Genomic DNA, 16111 nt, shown 5'->3' on the forward strand with positions numbered 1-16111 from the left:
TAATCTTTACATCAATGAATGATAAGAATTCTCCATCATGTTGGTGTTTTGATAGTGGCGCATTGAACACAAACTGCAAAACAGATCAAAGTAGGGATGTGTGTTTGGAAGTTATCAGCACCTTGGTTCCAATATGACAACTCTAAACATGACCCTACAGGTTGCGCAATCTTTCCAGCGAAAAGAAAACCACGAGCGAGGTTTGTTCAAAAACAATCTGCATATCTGTGTAAGAAACAGAAGAGCACCACACCTCAGGGCATTTGCAGGTATATATTTAAGCGCTGATGCCCCTCCACTCTCACTTGCTCATCGACCCTCCTTCCACTAAACTGCACTTTCTATCTATCAAGCCAGTGAGGTAAGATCTTTTTGTTTTTAACATTTTAAAAGCTGATTCAGAGTTCATGTAGGAACAGAATACATATCTATATATATACAGACATCAGCATATCCTTCAGTGCAGTGCTTCTTGCTGCAGGGAAAACATTGAGCCCATGTTATACACTGAAATTTACGAAGATATTTTGGACCTCATAAATAATCTACAACTTTTTCTATAACTTTTCAATTCATTCTTTTTTAACACCGCAACAAATCATGACATATGTCACCTTGAGGCATTTACCGTAGTTCAACAACACCCCCAGAGCGAGCACCTGCCAACAGTAAGGAGAAAAAAAAAATCCCTTTTAATAGAAAGACAACCTGCAGGCTACCACACACAGGGTGAAAGAGAAAAAAAGTTCAAGTTTTCACTCCAGATATCTAGGACAAATATGACACATATCATATCCAAGGGCATCAGTGTTAACTTAATAGTTGTATGTTGAGCTGCTCATTATACCAAATGAGTCTAAACCTCCAAAAGTGTTTTGTAGACTATTGTACAAAATCTGTTCAACTAAACAAAACGTAAGCATGCTGTAAGCAGATTAGTAATGCCTTAAAATGTGCTCTGTTTTAACTGTGCCAGGTCACAGCTCACTGAAAGACAACTGGACTACACTGAAAACTGAGCACAAAAAGAGGAAAAAGCCCTATTGGATGAAAGAGAGACTCCTTTTCTTAAAAGAAAGGATGCCTCACTAACTTTTATGAAGTACCAATAAAAAATGAATTCCTCTTCAGCGTGTGGCAATAATATTCACTGTAAGACCCTTCGTTTATGATGGTTTTCCCCCCAAAAAACCCAGCAGAAAACAACATGCAGTGCTTTTAATGTTAATAACTAATATTGCATGGAATTGCAAATATCCTTGCAGCAACCTCCTTGTGATTTAAAAACACACCGGTCATACTGGGACATCTTACACACCAGATAATCGTATAATGCAATGCAATATAAACAGAGATTTAATGGGATTATTATAGTCTCATGTCAAAAAAAATAGCTAAGTGATGCAGTTTAATTTTGTTAGTATGATATTACTGTCATTTTTGTTTGATGGAAGATTGATTATATGATGTCAGTAATTGCAGGCGTCCAACCAAAAATGGCAATGCTGTGTTGTCATTTCATGTTTCTTCTTGTTTTTGGCTTCAAGACTCCTTTAAATTTGCTGTGTATGCCTTTATTTAAAAGGACATATACTTTACTGTTATGACCTGGAGAGATGATTCATTCTTTACGACAGTATATGCAACTTATTGCTGATATCTCTAAAATTTGAATGCACATTTTTGCCAACAGAGTCCAAACTCTGCAATAATGCCTCCCCCCGGCGTGTGTCTGAACATCATGGGGGCTCGTAACAAGCAAGATGGTTACGGGAGCATCAACAACCCTGAGAAGTTCCTCAGTCAAGACTTCCAGCAGATGAAGCAGTACTGTCTCATCAAAGGAGTGCGCTACATCGACGACATGTTCCCCCCTGATAACAGCTCCATCGGTCAGGGCTTACTGAGCCCCTCTGACCTGAGCCGTGTGGTGTGGCTGAGACCAGCGGTGAGCGATGTGAAACTGAAGAGATGTCAGATGTTCAGTCAGGCATGAAATGCTATTGCTTGAGAGATAAAGTGATTCGGTTGAGATTAATACTGCAGTGATTCAGTTTTAGTATTTTCATCTCATAACAATGTTCCACATTCAACCCATTCACCTAAAGTGACTGACAGGCTTAAGTGAAGTTTACACTATGTAATTTGCCTTCCACTCTTCAAATACTACACCAGGTGCTGATAGGGGAAATACTGTACTTCCATCTCCATATCCATTACCTGAATAAATTAAAATCCAGAAATATTTCCAATTTCAATGTAAAATGAGTTGTCAAAAACTAACTGAACAGTTTTCAACAGGCATTTATTATGATATATTTCAGGAACTTTACAAAAAAGTATTGTAGCGGGGACATATTGAAGTGTTTTTTTTTTACATTTGTTTGACTGAAACAGGAAATATATAAAGACTATATGAAGGTGTGCCCAATGCATAACTTAAGATCTTCATGTACCACAAAGGAAGATGGGAGGTAATGAAGTTTTCATGCCACAAACCCAACAATGGGAGATAGTTTTGGAGGAGACTTGGAGCAGCTTCAATATGGGAGGTAAAAGAAAATTTAACCATTATTTTTAATCTCTATAAAATTATTGACTCCCTTCTGTTTCAGAAAATTGCTTCTAATCCGTCCTTTATACTTGATGGATTCTCCAGGTTTGACTTTGGGCAAGGAGTTCTTGGTGAGGAAATTTTTTATTTGTAGTATTTTACTCTTTTGCATATCTGTTTGTCTGATGACTCAGTGAGTACTTTTTGAACAGGAAACTGCTGGTTTCTTGCATCTATCGGAGCTCTGACATTCCAAAATGACATCTTCGGACAAGTTGTCCCTCTGGATCAAACATTTGATGAGGACTACTGCGGGCTTTTTCACTTCAGGGTAAATACTAACAACACAACTGGCTATTACGCTACAATCCTGAAGAACCAATCCTGTCGTCTTGCATGGTGTGACTTTCTTCATTATTCTTCTTCAGAATTAGTTTACAGTTTGAACATGTGTAGCTGAATTACTTCAAAATTACAGCTCGTCATTGTGTAGTGTTGAGGAGTTTTACAGTGTTTGAGCAGAGCCATAGGTGAGCTGGTGTGCTTGAGCTGCAGTGGGAGAGAGAGAGGGGGGTGGATGGAGTAAGAGGCAGGGAAGCAACCAGCCATTTTAATGTTTTAAGGGATTGTCTTCATAGAAAAAAAATGTGTCACTTTGATACACAGAGATGAGTTTTTAAGCAGTTTGATAGCTGCTCTGAGTATGTGATGCAACACAGTGCTATTGTCATGAATTAGGGCACAATGATCTCTACAAATGTTTTTATAGTGACACAGTTTTTAGTATTTGACTGGTTCTGCTCTAGAAAATTATATGAAAAGCCACAAACTACTACATACTGAAATGTATGTATGTATGTATGTATGCATGTATGTATGTATGTGTAGACATGTACATTCACAGCTCCAGAATGTATCCTACAGTTCAATGAGCTGGTCCCTGTTCTGTTTGTATTTAATGCTCTACCAGCAAAAACTAGTGAGCACATGTGTAATGACACAGGTTTCAAAAATATTCACAAATATTATCTATCTATCTATTATCTAATATTATCAGCGTCTTTGAGTTTTTGGAAAAGCGCTTTATAAATAAAATTTATTATTATTATTATTATTATTATTATTATTATTATTATTATTATTATCTGCTTATCTTTCTGAATATGTATTGCATTTAACACAGTTGTGAAGCATAATTCAAAATAAAATGTTTATATTTCTTTAATTTGTACTGATTCAGTTCTGGAGATTTGGAAGATGGGTGGATGTCATCATTGATGACAAGCTGCCTACAATCAATGGCAGACTAATCTTCGTTAAATCCAAAGACCTGAATGAGTTCTGGCCTGCTCTGCTAGAGAAGGCATATGCCAAGTAAGTCTCTGACATAAATAAGTTTTGTCTTATTTCTGTAAGTATCTCGATAAAATAATACTATGCCCACTTGTGTCAGGGTTTGTGGTTCCTACACCGACATGACTGCTGGAACTCCTGCAGAGGCTATGATGGACTTCACCGGTGGTGTCCACATGTGCATCGACCTTTCGAAACCCCCTGCTAACCTGTGGGGGCTGATGTGCAGAGCTGGTCAGTCCAGTACACTGATGGGCTGTGGTACACCTCAAGGGGTAGGTAGTAATATACAGAACATGAAGAGGCCATGCCAAAAGGTTCTTTATCGTTGTTTTTGTACAGTGCATGTAGACTATTCAGACAGATGCTGTGAATTAAACTCCAATTCAACCATAAAAGAAAAGTACTGAATCAAATTCGCTGCCTGAGTACTGGATGAGTGCATCATAGCAGCAAATGTTTTCTTAAAAATGTATTCACTTTTTCTTTGTTTTGGGATTTTTGCCTTCCATTGAATAGTGAGGGAAGTTTAACCTAAATTCCTATTCAAATGAAAAGTTAAACATTTTCCAAAATATGCTTCAGAGGTAACAAAAATATACTTTTAAGTACACTTTGTTATAGTATACATAGTATAGTCCATACTGCAGTTTGTGCGATGTGCCAGAAACCAATAAAATAGCACCACTACCTACAATTGTGAACAAAAACTTCCATACACTTGTAAAGATGGAAGGAATCATTGAAATATATGTCTTGCTAGAATGAAAATAAAACACAATTGCATAATTCAGTTATTCATTCAACAACCATTTCATTGTAACACACATGTGAAGAAAGATATATGAGACAGCGGCTGTTCTCGCATATTGTAATATAGTTCTTTTTGGAAGTCTGTTTTTGAGTGTTTTGTCATTTTAATAAAAGATCAGTCAGCTTTGAGCATGATCACTGTCTTTGGCTTGCAGGAGACATCTGCTAACACTGTGCTGCAGAACGGATTAGTCCAAGGCCATGCCTACACTGTGACAGGTGTGAAACAGGTGAAGAACTGCACTTGGAATTATACAAAAATCTAATAACACTTATTTCATAGATTTTTAATTTTGAAATAGAGTTTTGGGATTTTTCAAATCTGTCTTGGACAATCAATTTCTATCAACATATTTTTGGCCAGATGCAACAAAGAAAGGAGATCTCCTGCTCAGTGTCAGGAGGTCACTGTCAAAGCTTGTAGTGCACATACAGTCGAGCCCGAAATTATTCTTACTCCTAGCAAATTTTGACTTAAAGTTACTTTTAAATGTAAATAAAAGCTGAGAAATTGTTTTTTTCCACAATGATGGCTCTTGTACATCATCTTATTATCGTTTGGGAGACACCTCTGTCATTTCCAATCAAAAAGCACTTGCTGGTTGAATAAAAGTAACTTTAAGTCAAAATTTACTAGGGGTACGAATAATTTTGGGCTTGACTGTATATGGATTTTGTTTGGATATGGGCACCCCTAATTGTAGTATGAATAAAAGCACAGACAAGTTTGTGTGCAGTCCATCCTGGAGTATGACCAAGGTTTCACAACAATATATTCCCATATCTTATGGTGAATTAGCTTGGTAGAATTCTTGAAGCGCCATATGGGGCTCAGACAAATTTATAAATGAGAAATAGTTCTCATGTCTACATTTTACGGTTTAAGACAGTATTTGAAAAATCTTGAACATACACTTTCCTGGCAAATTTATGTATTTATGGAGACATAATTGTAGTTTTATATTCATATTACATGCCAATGGTGTGTCTCTGGTGGTCAGGTCATGAGCCAAGGGAAATTTGCAAACCTTGTGCGTTTGTGGAACCCCTGGGGCCAGGGAGAGTGGTGCGGAGACTGGAGTGATCAGTAAGACCCACTCAGTGCCTTAATCTTCCAAAAACATGTCCAAATTGAATGTTTTTCTACTGTATTTTTACTTTAAGGTAGGATCCAACAGGCTACAGCAGGCAGGGCTCTTTTGCTGTTTCATAATCACTCCACTGGTACGTACGCTGCTGCAGGGAATACTTGAAAAGGTTAAAGCCTTGAGCATGAGAAGCCTGTCAGTCTGTCCTTTAGAAAATTGCTCACTGCTTATTCTAAACTGGTCGGGCCAGTTACTGTGTAGTAATCCGGTGTAATGTCTTGCCCCAAAGGCAGCTTAAAGTATTGCCTTTCATCCACACAAAATGTCATTGTCAAGTTGAAAGCCACAGTGCTTCAGGATGTTCTCTCTGAATGTTAAAAAATGAAGATAAGATGTTGTCTCATCTCATCTCATACTAAAATGACAAACTGTCTTCAAGGTCATCTTTATGGCAAACTGTGAGTCCTCAAGATCGAGAAAAGTGTCTGTCAGTGGCTGATGATGGAGAGTTCTGGTAAGCAAATTTAGTCAGATCTAAGAAACTTTTCTATGCCGCTTAATTTTTTTTTTTGTCACTGATGGCTACACAGGAGAACAGTTACTGCTTTTCAATGGCAAGCTGAGGGTTTTATATTTTCAACACACATTAAAAATAAAACTAAACATCACAATTCACCTCTGATTTCAACAGGATGGCCTTGGAAGATTTCTGTAGGTTCTACACGGATCTCGATATCTGCGGTCTCAGTCCAGACTTCATTGAGGGAAACTCCTCTAGTCACTGGAAGACTTCCATGCATGAAGGCCGCTGGGTTGCAGGAACCACAGCTGGAGGCTGCATGAACAACAGAGGTATTCAGATAATTAAATAAGACATCATACTATTCGTTATACATTAGAAACTCTTGTGTTTTGAAATTTAATTTAATAAATGTGCTTGATAAAACTTTAAATCATCACAAAATTACACTTCTCATATCAGAATTTACCACAATTTCGCATTTCACTCAGGTAAATATCTGATATAACTGAAGTTGCCGTGATTAGACACAAACAGATTGTACTGTTCTCTCTGAGAGATGTGGCTGTTCACGAGCCAGGAAGCGAGCGCCTTGCTCCTTTAACATGTCATGGATGACAGGTGAAAATTTGTGAGTGAAACTGCAAATGCACAAACAGAGAAGAGGAAATGGTATTTTTAGCTTGGTTATAAGCTGTCAGGTTGATATAAACTGCTAGCAAAGTGCTACCAACAACCATTAAACATCAGACTAATGAATGAGTGCTATGCTAACATGCTACGTAACTTATCACGTAACGCCATTGATACGCTGATGTGCTCATTCACATGCTAACATAGTCGGACATTAGCTTAACATATTTCTGAGATCAAAACGGACTAAACCACAATAAATGCTTCTCTACAAATAAACAACAGACAAATTAAGTATTTTATAGTAATCCTCAACACTAAACAATAAAAAAACTTACAGCCATTGCTTTCGCGGGTGTAGGAAAAAACGTAAACAAGAGGAACGCTATCACAATATGTCTGCTTCTCTCTGCGTATGTACGAGTGAGCGTCTCTCTCCCATAATGCAAAGCACATCCTTTTTAACATTTCACAATAAAACACTGATGAAATCGTTTTAACTTGCTTTTTAAACTGTATATTATTTAATCATAAATGAACTGTTATCTGCGGGCAGAACACAGATAGTAACAGTGAAATGGGAACATCTGGCGGACGACCCTGTCCATGAGATCTTTATCTCCCACCAGTGGAGAATGTTAGGGACGTTTGGGTGTGTCCAACTGGGAGGAGGCCATATGGCCGACTATGATGGAGGGATAATACTGTATAACATGTTTGGGCTGAGAACATTTTGGGATCTCCCCGGAGGAGTTGGAGGAAGTGACCAGGGATCAGGACATGTGGGCCACTTTGCTTAGAGTGTTGCCTCTGCGACCTACGTCTTGGTTGACATGTTCACTTTTTAGCCTTTCTTTCAGTTCATGTTTGATTGACTTCAATCTTTAGAAATCAATCTGAATTAGGTTAATAAATATATCACCTCTCTGTTTCTGTCTTTAGAAAGTTTCTGGACTAATCCACAGTATCGAGTCAAGATTTGTGGTGAATATTCTGGGAAAGAGGGCGAAAAAAACATGCTGGTGTCTCTCATGCAAAAGCCTGATAAGAGGAACAGACGGCTGGTGCAAAACCTGCACATTGGATTCTCTGTGTTTGAGGTACATATCACTCCTAATTACCTGTCATGGATATGTGATGCAGGTTGTATGCATGGAAAGTAGTTTCCGAGATTATGTGAAAACCCTGCTGCAGATGATAGAATCCAAAATGATGAATGTCCAGGAATTTTACTGCCCTTAGTTCCTAGTTTTATTCACTTACATTTTCACTAACAATGAAAACTATACCATTATGCACTAATAACACTGAATAACAATTCCTGAAAAATGCTAAAACTTAAATTCACAGTTAAGTAACAAAACAGGTTTAGGACTTGGTCAGAGCTTTTCATGTAGAGCGACTCTTAACAGATTTAAATGTTATTATTTATTTACATATATGACATTCTTCAAATAAATGATTTACTTTTTGTTTCCAATATGAACAATTTGTCCACTGAATTCCTTCAAGATCACTGAACAAGTAAGAAACCATTTTATTTCAGTACTAATTGACAGTTCACATACTCCAGCAGCTCGATGTAAGAGGACTGAATTATCTGTTCTATTACAGTATATGGCACAGAGAGGCAAATTCCCAGCCTCGTTCTTCAGCAGCCGAGCACCTGTGGTCCAGACTAAAACCTACATGAATGCACGTGAGGTGATTGAGTTCTTTCTGCTGAAGCCTGGTGAATACCTGATCGTTCCTTCCACCTTCAATCGCAACGAGACGGCCTCCTTCCTCCTGACCATCATCTCCAAGGCAGAGACCCGGTGCTAGTATGTTCACATTTACTATGTCAGTGCACCGAGATATGAGATATAATGATGCCAGACTACAGTCAGCAAGATCTGAATGGCACATTAATGCTGTTTTACTAGAAGAAAAATGATGATACATATTGGTCTTTCTCCACAGTGAGAATTCTGGTGACCACAATCATGAGCCAGTTGGAAAGGTGTGTAACAAGTAAGATATTGTGATATGGTCGGTTTTCATTGCATCTTGCTGTTATGTTATTAATCGTACTTTACCATTTGTAATTCACAGGTCAAGCAGATCAAGAATGCACAGCAGGATGAAAATAAGAAAAAAATCTTCCGTCAGTACTCGGACAAGGTGATTTTTTTGCTAAATGAGTGTCACTATAATTTGAAAATGTGTTCATTATTTAATATAAATCCTATATAAATCATATTAAAGCAGTTCTAATTACTATTTTTATAAGAACAATGTCATATTTGAACAATATAAAATGGTCTATAGATAGCTGTTGCCTCTGGGTTGGAGAAGTGAAGTTAATCCAGAAGTGCCCTAAAGCTATATTCTTTCGAATAGCCAGCAGGGGGCAACTTCTCTGGTTGCAAAAAAAAAAAAAAAAAAAACGGACTGTATGAAAGTCTTTAAGAGGATGACTACTTCATACTTGATTTGCTACCTCAGTGAAGTTTTTCCTAATGAGTTTATTGTCTCAATCACAATTTTTAAGTCTCTTCCAGTACAGCATGATGTTAAGTTTGCAAATTATGATCATATTTAGAGAAAAACATGCAATAAAGCAGAGTGTGTTTGAACTTGGGGTTACCTTTGGACCTTATAATGTCCTTGACATCTCTGTCAGATCCACCCCTGGCGTGAGTTATATCCTGATGTAATTTAAAATGTAATATCATAATTACATCATAGCTTCAGCCTTCAGCAATTTTAAATGCAAGAAAAACAAAACTTTTTGTAATCCCGGTGTGAATAATCATCTCAACTTGACCACTTTTACAAAAATTGTCTGGTTGTGTCACTGAAAGGACATATAAGCAAAGTGAATATTGGACTTTGCATTTATTGCTTTGATCAAGTAAACAAAAGCTCAACTCAAATGGCCACTTCCATTGTGTAAAAAGCACAAGTTGGCTAAAATGTTAGCCATATTGGCTTTTAAGTCCATATAACAGAATATGCAATGTGTGTGTAATGTGTCATAGTATATTAATTATAATTATATATTGTATATATATTATTATATTAGTAATTAATAAACCAAATCATTTCATTTCCAGTATGAAGAAGTCGACGCTGAGCAGCTCCAGCAGCTTCTAAATGAAAGCATCCTTAAAGGTTTGGACTATAAAAACTCAAACTACAGCATTAGAGCTCAACAAATAATAAAACACTTTGTAATAATGTGGGTTTTTTGCTGTGTGATATACACTGTCGATGCAACTCTGTTTTATTTAGGAGACTTGAAATCAGGAGGTTTCACCATCGATGCCTGTCGCAGCATGGTTGCTCTGATGGATGTATCCTGTTGTAATGCATTCGCACACTGCAAATAATAAATTCACATATTTTTTATTTTTCTCTTTTGGAGATGCTGAAATGTAAAAAGAAACTCCGTCTCATAACTGTTGTTACATCAAACATATAATACTGTACATGAAAACAAACCTGCCTGCTGTTTTGTTGATACAACACACGTTACTGGATTTGAAGGTCGGCTGAGACGTGTAGCTTTGTTACCTTAACGGTGGGTTTAAAAGACATCGATCACAGGCAAACTGAACAGTGAGGAATTCGTCCGTCTCTGGAACAAGGTCATTAAATACAAGGTAAAGAGATCCGAGTCCAGCTGAAACCCACACATAAATACATATTCATCTGAATATAGGTACAAAAGGATGATCATTGTTGCTGTTTTCCTCTTTCACCAGGACATTTTCTTCCTCACTGATGTTTCAAAAACAGGAACACTGTCACTGAGTGAGCTGAGGAATGCATTCATAGCGTCAGGTAGACCAGCAGACAATTTATCATAAATAACAGAAACACACTAAATGTAGTGGATGTTGAATAATATGAGAAAAAAAAAATCACAATACTGTTTACACAACTGGCTCAGTGATTAGTACTGTCGCCCTGCAGCTAGAAGATCCCCGGCCTGGGATCTTTCTGCATGGAGTTTGCATGTTCTCCCTGTGCATGCGTATGTTTTCTCCAGGTACTCCGGCCTCTTCTCACAGTTCAAAAACATGCTGAGGTTTATTGATAATTCTAAATTGTCTGTAGGTGTGAATGTGAGTGTGCTTGTTTGTCTCTATGTGTAGCCCTGTGATAGACTGGTGACCTGTCCAGGTGTCCCCTACCTTCACCCTAAATCAGCTGGGATAGACTCCAGCACCCTGCAATCCTAATGAGGATTAAACAGTGTAGATTATGGATGGATGGATGTTTATACAACAAGGTCCAATAACATTAGGATATGTCAGAAAGCTAAGCAGCATGTACACACATACACAAATATCAGTACATTTTCAACACTTAAATTGACAACATAATTTGGATTTAAGAATCTGCAGTCAAATCTCATAATCATGCCTATTTTATTCTATTATTAACTTCTCCAAATTGGATTTTTATTTATGATGACTATTTCAGTAAAAGTAAACACTGTCAAACTATTTTACTTTATCCTACTGTTATTATTATTGTGATTACTGAATCCTAGAACAACTGTGCATCCTGCCCTAAAAAACTGTGTTAATTTCTACATTTGTATATGACATGTTTTCAAAAATATACTGATAACCCCTCATAATGATGATTCCCAATCTGCTATTCCCCTCATCTTAATAGATCCCAAACAAGACGTATGACTAGACAAAGTCTGTAAATGTCTCACACAATTTGCTGCATTTAGATCGAAAACAGTGCTGCCCTAATTAAGAAAAACTTCAATCCCACCACACTGGGGGGCTGAGAAGGGTTAGCATTTACATTAGTAACTAACCCTACTACCTCAGTGTGGTGCATTTGCCTCCAGTAGGAAGAAAAACAGCAGATAATGTGTTTTTGTGCAAGTTGAAAGCAGACTGTCAGCATCTCTACCAGACTTGTTTTACCATCAGGAGTGAAGCCTCTATCCTTCAAACCAGAAATTGCTCCTGGTAACACTATGAGCACATAAAGAGAACACTTGCTGCTCCACCCATATAGATTCTGGGTCAACCTGTAGAGCTGTAGAGAATGACTGTCATGAATGTAACCATCAGGTAGAGAGGATAGAGACAACGTCCAAACTTTCCCCGGCTGAAAAAGGGCGAGACGCTGTGAAAAAGGACATGCCTCTCCCTTCAGTTTATAACAAGGCCCAGTAAATGTATGTCAAGGAAGGATGTCAGACTGTGCATCACCCTCTTCATCCTCACTTCTCAGCTAAACTTCATCCAGCTTTGAGGTCAAAGAACTTCTTGAACAGCTGGCGCACGACCAGATAATTAAAATAAAAATAATATTTTAAGTAAATATTTATGACTGTGGCTCAACTCGAGGCTAAAGACAGACATGAGTGAGAGTTACTGACATGCTTTTACGGGTGGTAGACCTATTAAATGTATAAAAAATGTGTAAGATCTCAAACCAAGTCATTACAGGAATAACATAAACTGTCAAACTCCTCCTGAACTATTACTGTGTTTTCAGGGATGGGGGTCAGCGATGACATGCTCAATCTGATGGCTCTGCGCTATGGCGCCTCCTCTGGTCACATGACACTGGAGAGTTTCATCAGTCTCATCCTTCGCCTGGACTGCATGCTCAGTAAGTGATGCCAAGTAGATAGATAGATAGATAGATAGATAGATAGATAGATAGATAGATAGATAGATAGATAGATAGATAGATAGATAGATAGATAGATAGATAGATAGATAGATAGATAGATAGATAGATAGATAGATAGATAGATAGATAGATAGATAGATAGATAGATAGATAGATAGATAGATAGAATGCTTTATTCATCCCTTAGTGAAGACAACTTTGGGAAATTCAAGTTCCAGGTTCCCAGTTCAGTACCATAGATTAAAAAGTTAACAGAATGATACAGCATGGTGCTGTAGAGCTACTGGAGAGGCTGCCGTCACTCTCAGCACCCGGAGGTATATACACTGGAAGTGGGACAAATGATGACAAAGGACATGGAAAATATCTGAAAATATCTATGTGCTCCACAATGTACATAAATAAAAAAATATATAATCTCATACTAGGAAAATTAAAAGATTTCTATTTAAAGGGCAACTGGATGATCCCAATTTTCTAGCTTCTAACATTTCATTAAAGTTCTTAGTTTGTTTTACAATCTGTGTGTTGCTCAACAGAAATCTTCAAACAACTGTCTGATGGAAAAGGCATGAACCTTCAACAGTCAGAGGTAATAGAGTCACCATCTTCCTTCTTGTTTTTAACTTTTCACATGGCACAGCTGGTGATAACCTGCCTCTCTTTATTTCCAGTGGATGTACATTTCAATGTACACATAATCCACCAGTGAGGATGGATGCATCTGAAAATACAGTCGAAAATATTTCAAAGGTGTGTTTTCTTTACAATTTGTCAGATTGCAAAATGAATAAAAGGTGCTTTTCTGTGAATAAGTCATTACACTTTACTGCTGCTGAGGCTCTGCAAAAAATAATGTGAAAACTGGAGACAGATTTCTGTCAGTATAATCAGATTTGTAAAAAAAAAATTGATGGACGATAGAATTTGAGTGTGAATAAAACTCACTGCAACACAGCTTTCACTCAAAAACCCATTAACCAAAGGGGACACGCCTTAGAACTACATGCAAAAAGTCAGGCAGTGCAAATGGGATGCTGGCAGCGTGACCACAGAGCTGTCAGTAAAGGTAAAACTCTGATATGTGAGGAAGAAGCAGGAAGAACTGAGAACAAAAGTTCACATGATCAGAAAAAAGACCAAGAGTGAAAACTTAATTTTTAAGATGAGTTTTTTTCTTCAATGAGTTTTTTCTTCCTCAAATTCTTATTTTATTGGGCATTTAAGAAGCTTTATTTGATTATATTGACATAAATCAGATTTCATATAGTCATCACATTGGCAAACTTGCAACACAAAGCTGATACATGTTTGTAGACTTTAATTCATAATGTATGTGGAACCTTATTGCATCCACAAGACTGACTACAGTGTTTGTGTTGTGGGTAGAATTATCACATAATCTCAGCTTATCCGTGTGTACTTTCAGTCAATGGCATGTAATCATTTTAACTGCAAAAGCAATGCACACCATTTTATACATTTTTAAGAATAAAAACAATAAAAGCTTCTGTGAAAATGTGTACGGCCATCAATGTTGCTCATATCTTTACACCTTCCCATTTCTCCTGCACCTGACACATAAGATACCAACCAGATCTTGACATGTGGCTTCATTACAAGATAATCGACTTTATTCATTTCATCTGTGAGCGCATGTAATGTTTTGGCTCATCTGTATGTGGTTGTGTTACGAGTTTAATGTTTTTTTGCCCATAGGTTAGAAAAGAACATTTGCAATGTGATCAGGTTGTATTCACCATACGTCTGCTCCTCTCTGCCATTTGTATTTGACTGTGTTGAATTCTTATACTGAACCCAGTATTGATGAATATAGTGAATATGAAAAAACTTCAAAGTGAAAGTTCAAACTACTACTAAATATTCCACTACAAGTAAATGCATCACGCATTCAATGTTATTTATGCATTCATAAGTAAAAGTAATCATCATTCAAATTGTTCTATTTGATGGGTTATTGCTGTTAATAGGAAAAAAATTTAATAAATTCAAAATTCTGCTTTATAATGTGAAATCAAAGTTTTCTGGGGACATCAGTTGACCCTGCTTGCAGTAACTGGTTAAATTTTAATAATTTACAATAATGACACTCAGCATTATGCTTAAGTGTTCATGATTTTTTGCCAGACTATTCTGTGGAACTCTTCAAATATTCCTTTGGGGCTAATTAACGTGCAGCAACAGCACAATTTGTGAGTGATGACTACATTATGCAACACTGAAAGCTTCTGCTTTGTTCTCCAGCAGTCCTGAGGTTTCACATGCTGAGCACTTGTTGGCTACTTTTCCTTTACTCTGTAGGTTGATAATGGTGTAGATCAGGTCATTTGATGCTCATCACTCTACCTCTGGCTCAGACAGCCCTAACACAGTCTGCAGGTGTATTTTGACTCATTGGCCTGGTGGTCCCACTGATTAAAAAGGAAATGTCACTGTATGATGTGGTCAGTCATTATATTGTTACCTTAATGCTGAACAAATCTCCAACAGTGTCATCATCTGAGGTTCTGTTAGTTACTCGGGCTACTAATGCTAAATAACTTGTCCTCTGCATAAGAGGGAACTCTTGACCTTCCCTTACTCATTCAGTCCTCATATGAGCCAGTTTCATCATAGAATTTAATGGTGTCTGAAACTGCACTTGAAGCAACTTTTTAAAGTTTTTTAAAATATCCTGGTTTGACTGACCTTTGTGTCTTAAAATAAAGATAAACTGCCATTTCTCTTTACTTAGTTGAGTAATTCTTGCCATAATAGGATTAGTTAAATAGGGCTGGTATTGGTCGTATGGTAACACTACACAACACAACTGCTGCCATCAAACACATTAGGAGGAGAACAAATTCCACCTGCTACCTTTGACACACCATATATGTGAATTAAAAACCCTTTCATTCCAATAAGGTACAGTATCTATTCTTTGATACGTCGGGTTAATATGACATTAATTACTCGTGAGAATGCGGCCTTGAAAGTGACGTCACATCAAGCACCCAGGCAGCAGGTCAGAGAGTCAGAGGAGTGTCGTCTTGGAAAATAGGTCAGCGACTTACCGGGGAAAAGTTATTAGCTTAAGATAACTTATAATATATTTTAGAAGTTAAACAGACATTTGCAAAATATTGATGGCCAGCTAACGTTACATAACTTATCAGTAGCTTCAACTAATTGGGCCCAGTGGCAACTCAGTGTCGCTAACGTGAGTAAACTATTGACAGCATTAAGCTAATATCTACACTACATGTATGAATAACTGCTGACTGCATTTTAAGATGAGCTTGTTCAAATATATATATTTTTTGATTTTAACATTCAGCCTTTAAAAAGCCATTTTCAACTGGCCATTCAATAAACAGGTTGTACAAGGAAAATCTGCAGTCAGTTGTCATTTGTTTACGTTGTTACGGCTCCCAGGGAGCCTGTCGCCACTGCTGAAAAAAATCCTAGAGGAAACACTGGGATAAAATGTTC

At 37.3% G+C, this 16111-nt stretch overlaps 1 protein-coding gene across 3 annotated transcripts; it reads left to right on the forward strand.

Annotated features, from left to right (window-relative positions):
- The first annotated feature begins 203 nt into the window (after positions 1 to 203).
- On the forward strand, positions 204 to 14142 carry LOC111562579 (calpain-1 catalytic subunit-like). 3 transcript variants are annotated; one of them, XR_008599915.1, is made up of 22 exons: positions 205 to 361; positions 1694 to 1948; positions 2616 to 2685; positions 2767 to 2885; positions 3795 to 3928; positions 4008 to 4182; positions 4876 to 4950; positions 5722 to 5807; positions 6248 to 6322; positions 6500 to 6660; positions 7904 to 8061; positions 8474 to 8485; positions 8576 to 8784; positions 8924 to 8963; positions 9056 to 9124; positions 10060 to 10117; positions 10238 to 10299; positions 10540 to 10608; positions 10711 to 10789; positions 10922 to 10997; positions 12479 to 12595; positions 13159 to 13211. XR_008599915.1 is itself a non-coding variant. In XM_023261186.3 (22 exons), the coding sequence occupies exons 2-22, from the start codon at positions 1712 to 1714 to the stop codon at positions 13318 to 13320; spliced, it is 2085 nt and encodes a 694-aa protein (XP_023116954.2). In that variant the 5' UTR covers positions 205 to 361; positions 1694 to 1711; the 3' UTR covers positions 13321 to 14142. The 3 variants fall into 3 exon arrangements, 2 of the variants coding, with proteins under 2 accessions (XP_035799824.2, XP_023116954.2); XM_023261186.3 differs by lacking the exon at positions 10922 to 10997 and adding an exon at positions 13294 to 14142; XM_035943931.2 differs by lacking the exon at positions 10922 to 10997 and adding an exon at positions 13294 to 14142 and having other exon boundaries at positions 204 to 361; positions 10060 to 10299.
- The last annotated feature ends 1969 nt before the right edge of the window (positions 14143 to 16111 follow it).

This window comes from Amphiprion ocellaris, chromosome 20, assembly GCF_022539595.1.
Source record: "Amphiprion ocellaris isolate individual 3 ecotype Okinawa chromosome 20, ASM2253959v1, whole genome shotgun sequence".
In the NCBI taxonomy this organism is placed as follows: domain Eukaryota; kingdom Metazoa; phylum Chordata; class Actinopteri; family Pomacentridae; genus Amphiprion; species Amphiprion ocellaris.

Bases quoted from the DNA above. Each gene is read 5' to 3' on its own strand.
- LOC111562579 (XM_035943931.2), top strand. From the start codon at position 1,712: ATGCCTCCCCCCGGCGTGTGTCTGAACATCATGGGGGCTCGTAACAAG. The intron at 5,808-6,247 runs GTAAGACCCACT...ACTGTCTTCAAG, and splicing joins TGCGGAGACTGGAGTGATCA to GTCATCTTTATGGCAAACTG. The intron at 6,661-7,903 runs GTATTCAGATAA...TTCTGTCTTTAG, and splicing joins AGGCTGCATGAACAACAGAG to AAAGTTTCTGGACTAATCCA.